General features: G+C 37.8%; 1 protein-coding gene across 1 annotated transcript in view; it reads right to left on the bottom strand.

Moving 5' to 3' along the window:
- Diaph3 (diaphanous related formin 3) overlaps positions 1-13,553 on the bottom strand; it is a 449,862-nt gene that overhangs the window by 105,005 nt on the left and 331,304 nt on the right. The window contains exons 26-27 of the mRNA XM_038310273.1: positions 12,191-12,286; positions 11,655-11,714 (exon numbers count right to left, since the gene is read on the bottom strand). Of these exons, the coding sequence (XP_038166201.1) occupies positions 11,655-11,714; positions 12,191-12,286 (156 nt within the window). The remainder of the gene's footprint in view (positions 1-11,654; positions 11,715-12,190; positions 12,287-13,553) is intronic.

The raw sequence follows: 13,553 nt of genomic DNA, 5'->3' as shown, positions 1-13,553 counted from the left end.
ATCACCCTACCTCATGTGCATCTGGTCCTGAGGGATATGAGAGACAACAGGAGGTGGGAGGGTGCGGTAGGAGCTGCCAGTGAATGACCTCGCATGAGTAAGTAACCCCAATACACTCATTGCTTCACCAAGTTGAATGTGAATGGAACAGTTTCTTTGGTCTGTGAGTGCTCTATCTGAGACAGACATTTCTCTATGTCTCCTCAAGAAAAGTAAGGTAATAGTAATCAGACAAAATCAATAACTATTGCATTGTGAGAAATTTGGTAAAATCAATAGATCTTTTCATATCCATGGGGGGGATTCAAATTTAACAGTTAAATGAAAGTAGAGTTCAGAAACTCTAACATCTATTCATAGACTCCACATAAGCCACATTTTGAACCTTATTACAAGAAAAAGGAGGGATTCGGAATGGGCCAAATTTTTTAAGAGATTATCATAATCACAGCCCACTATGGAACACAAACAGAAGAGACATGTAATCAAGACAGCAATCTCAGGGAAGTCAAGGACATTATTGTCCTTATACAATAGTTGCTCATTTTCTTTTCACTCAATTTAGTCCAGGCTTTAGCATACATTTGTGAATGCTCATTACTCGAGACACATTTGCTGTTTCCTGCATAAATGGCCTTTGAAAACAATTTGAAATCTTCACTACTTGAGAGTTTTCTGGGCTGCTCATGCTTAAGAGTCTGCCTGATAATGACTATGACAAAAGGTTGCCCTGCCCTGACTATAAAATTAGAGAAGAAAGGCCTTTGCTGTCTACCCCCAGTGCATCCTTACTCTGGCAGGAGCCCTGCTGCTGTGATTCTTCTTCTTTTGCTTGACTACATAGTAAATATAAGAGACTGATATTTGAATAAAATCCGAAAAGCACCCAAACTGGTTTATGTTCCTGGACTTAAAAAACAAAACACAAAATATCTAATTTTTTGACAGTTACAAGTAACATTTAATTCTGCTTGAAAGCCCAAGCATAAAGGTGTCAAAAACAATTAGCATTTTAATAGTTCCCTTTCTTAGGTTATTAGGCAGGCACAAGTTCATCAGCAAGAGAACAAAAAATCTTCTCAAGCAAATAAGCCAATAATACTTAGAGAAATCATACAATTTACTACATTGTCCCTTATGCTCTTTCTATATTAAATAGGATACATTTAAAAGAAATAGAAATGGATGTTGTCACCATCTACCACTGTGATGAGGTTCTCTTGACAGGGATTCTTTTCCCGTTGGGCTCCTTGCTTTTAAAGAAGCCAATAGATAGTTAGCACTCAGTAGACATCCCTGAAAATCTTTGTGATTTCCTAATTCTACCCCAGGCCACATTCTTACTGCTGAAGGAAAAGAAAGGTAGAGAAGGAGACCCACGCCTGTATGGATTAGGGCTAAGTGTGGCTGTAGATGGAAGTTTTTGATGAACAGACACAAAACCTGACTTGTATATCTCCCTTTGAGCTATTTTGCAGTGAAATATGCTAATCTAAAGATATTTAACTGGCTCCACATTTAATTCTGACTTCAAATCTTGAAGAGTGGCGGAGCAGCTGTGCCTAGAGGCAATACAATCTTATTTCTATAAAAATCTCTCAAAGCTCCATATATAAGTGGGAGTGTAAAAATAGATAATCAAATCCAAATTAAGGCTATTAAGAACTGATTTACTGTAAAGATAATATAGCAAAATTTTGTTTAGGTTATGGATGTTCACTAAAAATGTGTAATACTTGTTTGCCTAAAATTTTGATTATGTTTTATCTTATTTTGTCACAGTTAAATAGTTTTATCATTAGGGTTTTTAATTGCATATAGTTTGTAAAAATCTTTACTGATTACTCTCTATCCATTTAACTGGGTAAAAATGCTACTGTACCTTTTAATGAAAAGAAAAACCATCTAAGTAGGATGCAATCAAATCACACGCAGATGTACCATGAGGGGGTGACTCAACAATTCACATTTGTAGCCTCTGTCATAAAAGGAAGAAAAATATGCAAGGATGATAAGATCTGAATACCTGGAAAAGCAGTAGCAACAGGGGTGTATCCTAGGTCACAAAGAAAACAAATAGTTAAGAAAAGAAAACAGGATCATTGAGCCCTTACAACTGTTTAAACCTTCATGTTGTCTGTGATCAAGTTCTACTGACAAGTACTACTGGCCAGCTCCTCGGGGATCCTCCTCCTCGCACGTTTCCTGACATTTCTCTCTTCTTACTCATCCTCCACTGAGTCTACTTCTCCAGGGTTTCTTCTTTTGTTAAAAAGGTTCATCATTAGACAACTCATTGGCTTATAAAAGACGAGCACTACTCCGGGGCCAACTCTGTCTTCCTGTCTTAGAATACCCAGTGACACTTCCCCTCCCTTGCGCAGTTCACATGGCCACTGAAAGGATCTTCTGAATGCCTCCCTTCCGCCTTTTCCTGTCCTTTCAGTTCTATGTTCATTACTCAAATATGAAATGAGTCCAAATCTCTTGGCCTGGTAACAAATTCTCAATGTTGCTCTTCTCTATGTGACCCTTTACTTTCAAACCCTAATTCAGAACCCCTAATTTCATGAACCCCTAATTCAGAACATAAGATTTTCATTAAAAATGCTTTTAAATTTTTATTATGCTTAGCTGAAAGAGTAACTTGATATCTTCTCTAGGTTGGGCTTAATCACTTATTTCCATCAGCAGATATAACCTTTCCTTCATTTTAATGTTAAACATTCACAACTACAGTACAGAAGGGTTTAAAAGGACACCGAGCCTGTCAGGGAAGATCCAATCAAGACTATATCCTACCTTCCACATGTGCTCCAACAGCCTTTCAAGTTCAGACCAGTGGTGGTCAAATATCTCCTTATAATGAAAAACAACATTTAAGGGAGGAGAAGAGGTTACTTATACTCACAGCGAGGGCATGAGCACTTGGCATATTAAATTTCACTTATTGTAGGTAGCATTCAGAGACTTGACTATGCTCCTAAGTATGTATTAGTTGTTCCATTCTAGCCTACACATAACAAAGTCTATTCATATGACATGTTCCTTTTAAACATCTATGCTCTGACCATCAATCCAGCAGGGTACTGGGCTATCACAGAGAATAACACAGACATCCTGATAGGTAGTCCTGACTCCACTCTACAGAACCCATGGAAGACAGATACTGAAAGGAATGTGGTAAGAACCGTGTTGTCATCCTACAGGAAGGTAGGATGTTAACAGAAACCATAGATCCTCAATTCTTGGGGGTTCAGAGGGGCCCTGCTGAGAAGGTGCACGTACTGCTATTAGGGTGCACCCCTGCTTTCAGGCTCTGCACTTATTTCTGTTTACACTTGGAAACCACATCTGAAATGCTGAAGTTAAGTCTGAGTTAATCTTTCAGACATTCTGATGGCGCCAGAATTTTGTATATGTACCTTAGCATTTAGCAAATGAATAGAAATCACTACCAGTTTATCACGAACTAGACTGACTAGGTGTCTGATTTATCCATTCTTTCTTTCTCTTGAAGTTAGGGTTTCACTGTATGGAGCAAATTGCCCTGACCTTGAACTTGCATATTACTTAGTCTCTTGAGTGTTAGCTGGTTCGTTTTTGTATTTTTTTGTCAATTCCATACAAGTAAGAGACATATGATATGAGGGAGCCTCAAATCAGTAACTCTATCAACCATATTAGTCTGCAGGCAAGTCTGTGGAGGTATCTTCATAGTTAATGAATGACGGATGTGGGAAGGCCCAATCCATTATGGGAAGTACCACTCATGGGCAGGAGGTCTTGGGATATACAAGCCACCTGTGCAGGTTAGGAGATGGCTCAGAGGTTAAGAGCATTGACTGTTTTTCCAGAACTCCTGAGTTCAATTCTCAGCAGCCATATGGTAGCTCACAGCCATCTATAATGAGATTTGATGCCCTCTTCTTATATGCAGGCAAACATGCAGATAGAACACTATATACACAATAAATACATAAATACATAAATACATAAATAAATAAATAAATAAATAAATCTTTAAAAAAAGGCAACCTGTGCAAGCCATGAGAGGCAAACCAGTAAGCAGGGTCCATCCATGGCTGTTACTTCAGTGCCACTTCCAGGAACACAGCCCTTCCTTGAATCCCTGCCCTTATTTTTCTTCATGATAGCCTATAAACAGGAAGATGATTAAACCATCCCCCAAACCTAAGTTGCCTTTGGTCACAGTTTTTATCACAGTGACAGAAAAAGAAACTAATGTAGAAAATGGTACCAGAGAGTAGGCAATTACTGTAACAAACTTGACTGTGTTGTTTTGGGGAGGATTGTGGAAGTACTCAGAATTTTGGGCTGGAAATGTGGTTAAGTACTCAGCACTCAGTGGGTTATTCTGTAGGAGTCTTGAGGATAAGAGTACTGATAGAAACTTAGATGGAGGCCTGGCTTTTGAAGTTTCAAAGCCTCCTAAAAACGCCACAGGAGTCATTGATGTGATACTTTGAATTCTGAATTTGTGACTTCTGGTCAGCCTGGGTTGAGTAAATTGTGATTTGCCAGAGTCCAGCCCACTGATGTAAAATTTATGCTTTACTCTGACAAGTGATGTTGGTTTGCTGGCGCTGAATGAATTTCTTAAATGTTTACATTTTTTAAAAAATTGCATAACTTTTAAAATCTTTTATATTGTAATATTAACTAGAGTTCCTGGGTACAAGTAAGAAAGGAAATGTTATGGGTTAACAGAGATATATTTGAGTGTAAAGTTGACAAGGGGTCAAATGCATTGGTTAGCTTTTTGTCAATGTGGCATAAGTTCAAGTCATCTTGAGAAAAGAGAACCTTAAATGAGGGAGTGGTTCCATTAGACTGGCTTCTGGGCAGGTTTTTAGCGGAATTTTCTTTACTAAGTATTGACGTGGGGGCGTAGCCTACTGCAGGTAGTGCCACAGCTGTGTGGGTAGTCCTGAGTTACATAGAAAGCAAGCTGAGCAAGCTCTGGAGAGCAAGTCAATAAGCAGCTTTCCTCCAGGGTCTTTACTTCTGACTCCAGGTTCTTGCTTTTACTTCCTATCCCAACTTCCATTTGTGTTGAGCTATAAGCTACGAGAAGAAATAAACCTTTTCCTTACCAAGTTACTGTTGGTCATGGTGTTTATTATAGCAATAGAGAGCAATCCAAGATAGTGCTAGAATTACAGGTGCGTACCCGCACCACTAAGCCAACCTTTAAGTATCAGTCATCTGTTGCATAAGACCACCAACTGCCACCTCAATGTCTTGAACATACTAAGCAAGTACTCTGTCACTGACCGAGCTATAGTCATGGCCCTAGAGTATGAATCCAAAGTCCCTAAGGAACACTTAATATAGTTTGTTTGAATAAATAGTGGATTTTCAAGGATAAATAATTCAATTTCAGCTAGGATTTCAAAGCCAAAGCGAAAGAAAGAGAACAGTAAAAGATGTTACCCAAATATTTTTGGTAGAGATTTGCACAGGGTAAGGGATAGATAGCTGGCTATATGTCAGATTTCACTGATGTTGATGGCCACCGGAGAAAGAATTCTTTATATTAGGGGTCAAATGTATACTGAGGTATTTTAGTGTACAAGTCCAAAGGATATTTAATTAGTTTCTTTTAAATTCTGAAATAAGAGATGCTCTATGCATATAAAGATAAATTACAAGGTTCAGAACTATAGCTATTGTTTTAAGATGATATAAACAATACACAGTCAATAAAAGATACGACAACAAAAATTTAAAATAGTAGCTAATAAGATTAAATTTGTGGCTCGATACATGTGTGCGTATTTGTCAGGGTTTTCTAGAGTAACAGAACTTATAGAATGAATCTCTATATATAGAAGGGATTTATCAGAATGACTTACAGGCTGTAGTTCAGCTAATCCAACCATGGCTGGCTGCGAACAGCAAGTCCAAGAATTCAGTAGTTGCTCAGTCAACAAGTCTAGATATCTCGGTTTTCAGTATATGCTGGAATCCTGAAGAAGTAGGCTCTAATGCCAGTGAAGTAATGAACTTGCTAGTAAGGTAAGGGCAAGCAGGCAAAGAGCAAAAACTTGTCCTTATATGGTCTTCCAGAAGGATGTGTAGGCCAGAATAGATCTGAACTAAAGGTATGTCTTCCTCCCTAAAGATCCAGATTAGAATCTTCCGTTTTGAAATTAAGCAAAAATCTCTCATAGGTGTGCTCTCAAATTTTGGGTTTTAATTACAGATGTGGTCAAGCTCACAACCAAGAATAGCCATCACAAGTCAACTAATACACAACAATATTCCCTGATGTTGTTATTAATTTCCAAATGAAAACAATAACCAGGTCATAATGATGCCTATACAGGATATAACTATCCCATATACAATCACAATCTAATTGTATACTCAACCAGGTCATAATTATGCCTAACATGATATCCCTTGTAAAGCTACAAATACATAAGTTTAGAATAGGTGGCAATGTTCATAAGATTATTTTATTATCTCAAACTTAAATATGATAACCATTGATATTCTCTTAAGTGAAACTGTATCGCACAATAAAGGAATTGTGGAAAGAAAACACAAATATATGTACAAATGCATTGTTAAAATATGACAGAAATACTCATATCAATTAAAATTCTCTTTTCAGTACCTGGCCATGTGGCAATAGCTAGCTGTTGTAACTATTTCCTTTCCTATCTGTCTTGTATTTCCTACAGCTTTGGCAAGTACCTCAGCAGGTTCTGTCCCATACCGATATTCTTGATGGGTCTGTGCCTCTTTGCATCCTGTCTGGATTAGGCTGTTTTGGTTCCCACTGACTTTAATCATATGACATGGTAACACCAAGAGACACCTCAAAGGATCTCTTGAACTCCAGACATAATATCTCTTATCTCCATTGTGGAGAAGCAATTTCCCCATGGTAATATGCATCTTTGACCCTTCCAAACACTGTTACTCCTTTCTTAGCCTGTTGGTTTATCATCATTAGAATCCTGAAGTGTCCAGGGGAAAGTCTGAGCTTCCAGTTCAATGGAATGTTTGTTGTGGCTCTTAGAAGGAACATTAATATCTCTGGAACCAAAATTTCTAGGCCAGCAGAACTAAAGGTTATAGGAACAAGAAGTAAAAATTTTCCTACTGGGTCATTAGGAGTGATGATGAGTGGAACTATTCTCTTTTACATCCCTTGATTTCTGGACGTGTGGATGACAGATATAAAAAAAACTGTATCTTATATTGGACTCTGATTTAAAGCACATACCACCTTCTAGATAACAGGCTGCTAATTATATGCTATAAAATGTGTCTTCAAATGGCCATTCCACCTTTTGAAGCTAGCTGCTTCAGGATGTTGGAGACATGGTGAGACCAGTGCATTGTAAAATCGTGTACCTACACTTCCTTGTCTATAAACTGTGTTCCTAGGTCAGAAGCAATTCTGTGTGGGATACCATGATGGTAGATAAGGCATTCTCTAAGTCCATGGGTAGTGGCTCTTTGGCAGAACATTACATGCAGGAAAGGCAACTCCACAACAAGAATAAATAACCACTCCAGTGAGTACAAAGTGTTGCCATTTCCATGGAGGAAGTAGTATTATCTAGTCAACTTGTCACAAAGTCAATGGCTAGTCACACAGGGAATAGTGCCACCTATATCTGGGGCTCTTGTTGCCTCAGCAGCAACTGTAGCCAAGTCAGCCTCATTTAGTGAAAGTCCATGTTGTTGAGTACATGCATAATCCAAATCTCTGTAACCATGATTTGGGATTGGCTGGGGAAAGAGGATGACTGTTCATGACTTGGTCATTCTATCTACTTGATCACTGAACTCCTCCTCAGCTGAAGACACCTTTTGATGAACACTGATATGGGACACAATTATCTTCACATCTTTTGCTGATTTGGAAAGATCTATCTGACTTTTAATCCAGATGTCTTTCTCACCAATTTTTGAATCAGCAAGTGATGGAGGAGGGTCATCTGTCTTTGTGTTACTTTCATTGGTTAATAAAGAAACTGCCTTGGCCCTTTAATAGGACAGAAAATTAGGTAGGCGGAGTAGACAGAACAGAATTGTGGGAGGAAGAAGGCAATGAGGCAGACGCCTCAGGCAGATGCCATAGCTCTCCTCTCCGAGATGGACGCAGGTTAAAAATTTTCCTGGTAACCCACCACCTCGTGGTGCTACACAGATTATTAAATATGGATTAAAGCAAGATGTGAGAATTAGCCAATAAGAGGCTGGAACTAATGGGCCAAGCAGTGTTTAAAAGAATACAATTTGTGTGTTGTTATTTTTGGTGTAAAGCTAGCCATATGGGATCCGGGTGGCGGGATGCGGCCCACCACTCCTACAAGCAAGTCCATTCCTTCACTGGCATTAGAGCCAGTGATTCGTCAGGATTCCAGCATATACTGAAAACCAGCTGAGACATCTAGACTTGTGGACTGAGCAACTACTGGATTCTTAAGACTTTCTGTTCACAGTCAGCCATTGTTGGATTAGTTGGACTGCAGCCTATAAGTCATTCCAATAAATTCCATCTATAACTCTATCTATCTATCTATCTATCTATCTATCTATCTATCTATCTATCTATCTATCTATCGAGAGAGTTTGGAACAACAGCTATGTTTTAAAAAGACATTAACAAGAAGCTAATGAGATTAAATTTGTGACTTGGTATACATATGTTTGTATATATGTATTTGTGGTTTGATACATGTTTATATGTATGTAATTTAAATATATGTGTATATATATATATATTTATATATAACCCCTCTTTATAATATTTATAAATGGTATCCCTTTTTTAACCTAAAGTAGATGTTTCCACAGTGGTTTTATTAAAAGAAATGAAAAGTGGCTATCATTCCTGAAGAGTGCTTTTGGGAAGCTGAAGGCTAGCAAAACAGTGCTATCTAGTGGTTACATCTGTGAACAGGAGGCAAAGCACACCAGAGGCCACAGAGCCTCCAGAGATGAGTCTAAGTAGCCTTATCTTCTGCCACAAGTGATAGCAGGTCCTACATGAAAAGGAACAAACACTGATCACACAGTTCTTTCCAAGGCGGGATGAAAAACAGACTATGAACTTGGACTCTGATGTCATGGAGAAAAGATGCCATTTGGGAAGAATGTCTTTAAGGAAGCTACTAGACTTGTTTCATTTTGATTACTTTCAACTATGTCCTGGAAACAAGTATGTTGAGAAGTAAACAGGATACATAGAAAGCATTCTGGCTATAGAAAGTAACTCAGTTTATTCTATATTATTTATTATAATGTGAATAGGCTATGAAACTTAAAACAATTACAAGAAATCTTATAAATAAAAAAAATAAATTATGATATCAACTTCAACAAATATACTTGCAGAAAATTTAAATATCTGGCATTATTGCAAAACATATAGAAACAAAAAATTAAAAAGATTCAATGTTGCATTGCTATCACAGTTCAGTTGCAGTATTAATATTTTTAATGAAGTAAACAAAGTACTTTTGGAAAAAATACAATTAACTCTAAAATATCATCTTATTTTACAAATAGTCCTGGTCCTCTGGACTTTTCAACAGCAACCCTAAAAAGGTTTATGTTTATGTGCATTGTTCTTAGGATAAGTTTTGTCATTTAGAGTCATTTCCCTGACAGAAATGTAAAGGAGAAACAATAAACATCAGTCTAAAATTGCTAAAGAGAATTTAATTGGCTATATGAATATTAGGAAAAAGAATTTTTGATTGTTGTGGCGCATTTTTTTGGTTGCTGTGTAATCTTCTAGCTTAATTATCACAATAGCCCAAGCATTAAGGTAGCACATATTAGCATTCTAAGAATGCAATGTTCAGCAGCTTTTCTATAATGAACAGAAATACCACAGTTTATAAGCAACCACAGCCGAGCAGTTACACCCCAAACATTTATTAACATTACAGTCACAGAAGGATTCAGTTCCCCAAGGCTGGTGTGCAAAGGTGCCTAACATAGCTCTTGACTTCATAGCATCTGAAATACATATTTTAAATTATCCTTATAATGCTGTCATATAACCACCATAGTAAAATAATCACTGAGCTTAGTGGTTTTTTCTTTTCTTTTTCATGATTTACAATGGGGCCTAAATTGTAACTATAAAAGTTAGACAATAGCCGAGGAGATACGTTCTCCTTTATTCTACAACGAGTTAAATTGTCTTTAGTGGTTTTATATTGCTATTTATTATTTCTTCTTCATATTTTTAACCAAGTAGAAATAAATACAAATGACCAAACTTATCTTTAAGAATGATGTTCAAAAACATAAAACTTTTATTAGTTGAAAATTCTCGAGTGCCTATATGTAATTAAAAAGTATGGTAGGAATTAGAGAACTTAATTATGGTCACAGGGCTGTCAGGAGATCTGTCCTCCCGAGATATCTTCAGCCTCTGTGGATTTCCATTCACTTCTCTGCTAAAGAAAATCATCTCTAAAGTTCAGGTTCTCACCATGCTCTATATTGTCTAATTCTGCAAGCCATGATGGTGTAAGATCATAAGTTAAGACTTGGAATGACATAATACCCATAACGAACATCGCTTGTTCCATTTTTTCTTGCTATTGTCAGAACAGGAAAGGCAAATCAAAAGCCAAAGCATACATTAAAAAGTTGAAAGACCTATTTAAAATACTTACTTCTATAGATTTCATCTTTCTGGTCATTTCTTCAGCGTTTACTAAAATACTATGACTACATAGCTACTAGGCAATCATAAACCCTTGTGTTTTCTTACTTGGCCTCTTTGAGATTAGTTAGAAGCATGGCATACACTCCCTCAGTCACATCTTAATACTTATAGAAACTAACTCCCAAAGGCTTCAAATAAAATTTGTCAGGTAATTTTTTGTCAAATTCAGCAGACTTTGATGACAAGTTCACTGTGAGCCAACAGGACTCACAAAAAATCAGCATGATTCTGACTACATAAGGTAAGCAGAATCCAATTAACAGAGAACTTGACAGAACAGAAACCAAGTGAATTAGACCAAATCTGTGTAAGTTGGACTTCCAAACAGTGGGCAGGGTAAATGCAGGTGGGTGGATGCCATTCATTTGGGATCTTTTAAAGGATCCAAGTCTATGGTAAACATCAGAGATGAAGACAGTTCAGTTTACAATTGTGGTCATCCCATCGAAACAGTATATGCAGCTCGTCGGTCTTTATGGTTTGTCCAAAATGAAAGCGGAAGTATTTGTCACTGCACTGACAGATACGGCAGGGGAACGGATACAGGTTTCAGGACTTCACATGGGTCTTGATGCACAGTGAATCCACTACTTAAAAGCAGTTACCACAAAATCACATTGCTTTAAAACGGTGTGCTGGATGACACTGGTCAGAAATGTGCAAATGTAACTTCCAAAAACCCTCTTAACAAAACATCTACATGCAACATAATTAGAAAAACTGAAGCAACAACTCAAAGCAATAATGCAGTATGGAAAGGTGGATACCCAATCTCAGAGCAAAGATACACATCTGCACAGTTTTACTATCTTCCTTATCCTGCAACCTGAGAACTCCAATAGCAGCACAGCAAAACTCACAGACCAACAGGATAAAAGCAGATAAAAATAACATGCAATTTATGCATAAAGTTTATTACCATGGTTACAAACTTTGAGAACAGGCCTCTGAGACATTGGACTGAGACTCTGCCGAATATCTGCTGAGAGAGAGAGAGAAGGAGAAATTTAATATAGACGCATGTTCAACTTAAGAAGTAAAAGAGTATTACATGAGTTTTCCAAGCTTAGGTATTCTTAGCGACGACTCAGTGCTTCAGTGCCCTGAAATACTTGGAGCAGCAATGCTCCGCTATGACTTTTCCTTCCAGTTTATCTGTGCTCAAGCAAACTCTACTGGGACAATGTACATATGGTTCTTTAGATGAGACCTGTCACACTAATCAGGATTTTCTAGGTTTGGTGCGTTCATTTGTTAATGTGTTACTGACACCAGCCAACTGGAATGCATCTCTCTGTGACATCTGTCTCTGTGAAGGATTAAGCAAAATTAGGAAACTCAGGAACAATTATGGCCCACAGCACTGTAGTCATGACATAGGACTTTAAAAGAATTAGGGGAGAAACTGCTCTTCCCTGTGACTGTTCCCTAGAAAGAAACAAGCACAGAATTCACCTTTCGGCTTCGGTGTCCTTTTCCTTCTGTCCCGGAAGGCAGCCCCTGACTGCAAGGCCTCCAGCAGACTATCCATCACTCCTGTCTCGTCACCCTCTGTGAAAAGATACAGGGAATTCCATCAGCCCTCAGGGTTACCAAAGCAATGTCAAAACACACATGCAAACGAGCGATGGTAATGCTAGAGAGGAAAAGGACAGAGTACCAGTACGAAGCCAGCTATTTCAAAAGAAGAAAGGCTCGACTCTGTCAATCATCTTTTAATACCTTCATCTCGCAGGGCTCGTGCTGCTGTCCACTGGAGAAGGCAGGGCTCCACAGACGCGGTGTGGAGCACTGCTCTCATAGACTAGTGGCGCGGTGAGTTTAAATGGAATGTGGTTCTGGTCACATTGGTGTCTTGGGTTATCATAAATCATATTTTCTCTTTTAGAAATGAGTTATGGTTTAAACATCAGATTCGTTTCTAAAAGTGACCAGGTGTGATGCAGTGCCTCTATTGTATAGAAGCTGCCAAAGCTTACTGTAGAAAATGACATTTCCATGTGCCTCTGTGGTCATGCTCCTGACAGGTACAATATATATACACATGTGCAACAGATACATGTATATACATGTACAATGCATACAAATACAACATAAACATACATACATATGTATTCATGTATGTATGTATGTATCAGACAACTTTCCCTTGACTTGAAGTGACACATAATAATTGTGACAAAGTTTTATAGAATTTATGAAAGTTACCTTTTACAGTTAAGATGGAAAAACCCAGGGAGGCTTTCAAAAAAAAAATCTAAATGACCATGTTCCTTGTGTTATTAAATTCTCTGTATAATTAAGAAAGAATTTAGATTTAGTGCCAACTCTGTCTACAAAGGTAGATTATCTTGCCTATTCATAGGTGTTTATAGCTACCAATGTTGAATAATACAGGAAGGAGAAGTAGCTTCAGAGAGGCTACTTGTCCATCTCTGCTTCACAAAACACTAGGGATTCATCTGTCCATGCTAAAGAAGCTATTTGCCGGCTTGATCTCTTGAACTGTATGCCTGGTATCTTAAGAGCGTATCTAAACAGAGGAAAGTCTTTTCCTAAGAACTTTTCCCCACTGTTTCCTCCCCTTTTGGAGACACACTCTCTTTATAGAGAACTGTTGACACGTGAATATGGCAGAGTACAAAAACCACACTGATTTACAGTTTATAAACAGATACATACATATAAATATGTATCAGCTGCTTTTCCATCTGCTTCGACTTCACATTTTTAGAAGAGAACTAAACCTTGGAGGTGTTATCAGAAACGGTGGGTGAGAAGCAGAGGATTCGGAGGCTGTCAATTTACACATAGATTT

Source organism: Arvicola amphibius, chromosome 13 (assembly GCF_903992535.2).
Source record: "Arvicola amphibius chromosome 13, mArvAmp1.2, whole genome shotgun sequence".
NCBI lineage: Eukaryota > Metazoa > Chordata > Mammalia > Rodentia > Cricetidae > Arvicola > Arvicola amphibius.
This window is presented reverse-complemented; position numbering and strand designations above follow the sequence as displayed.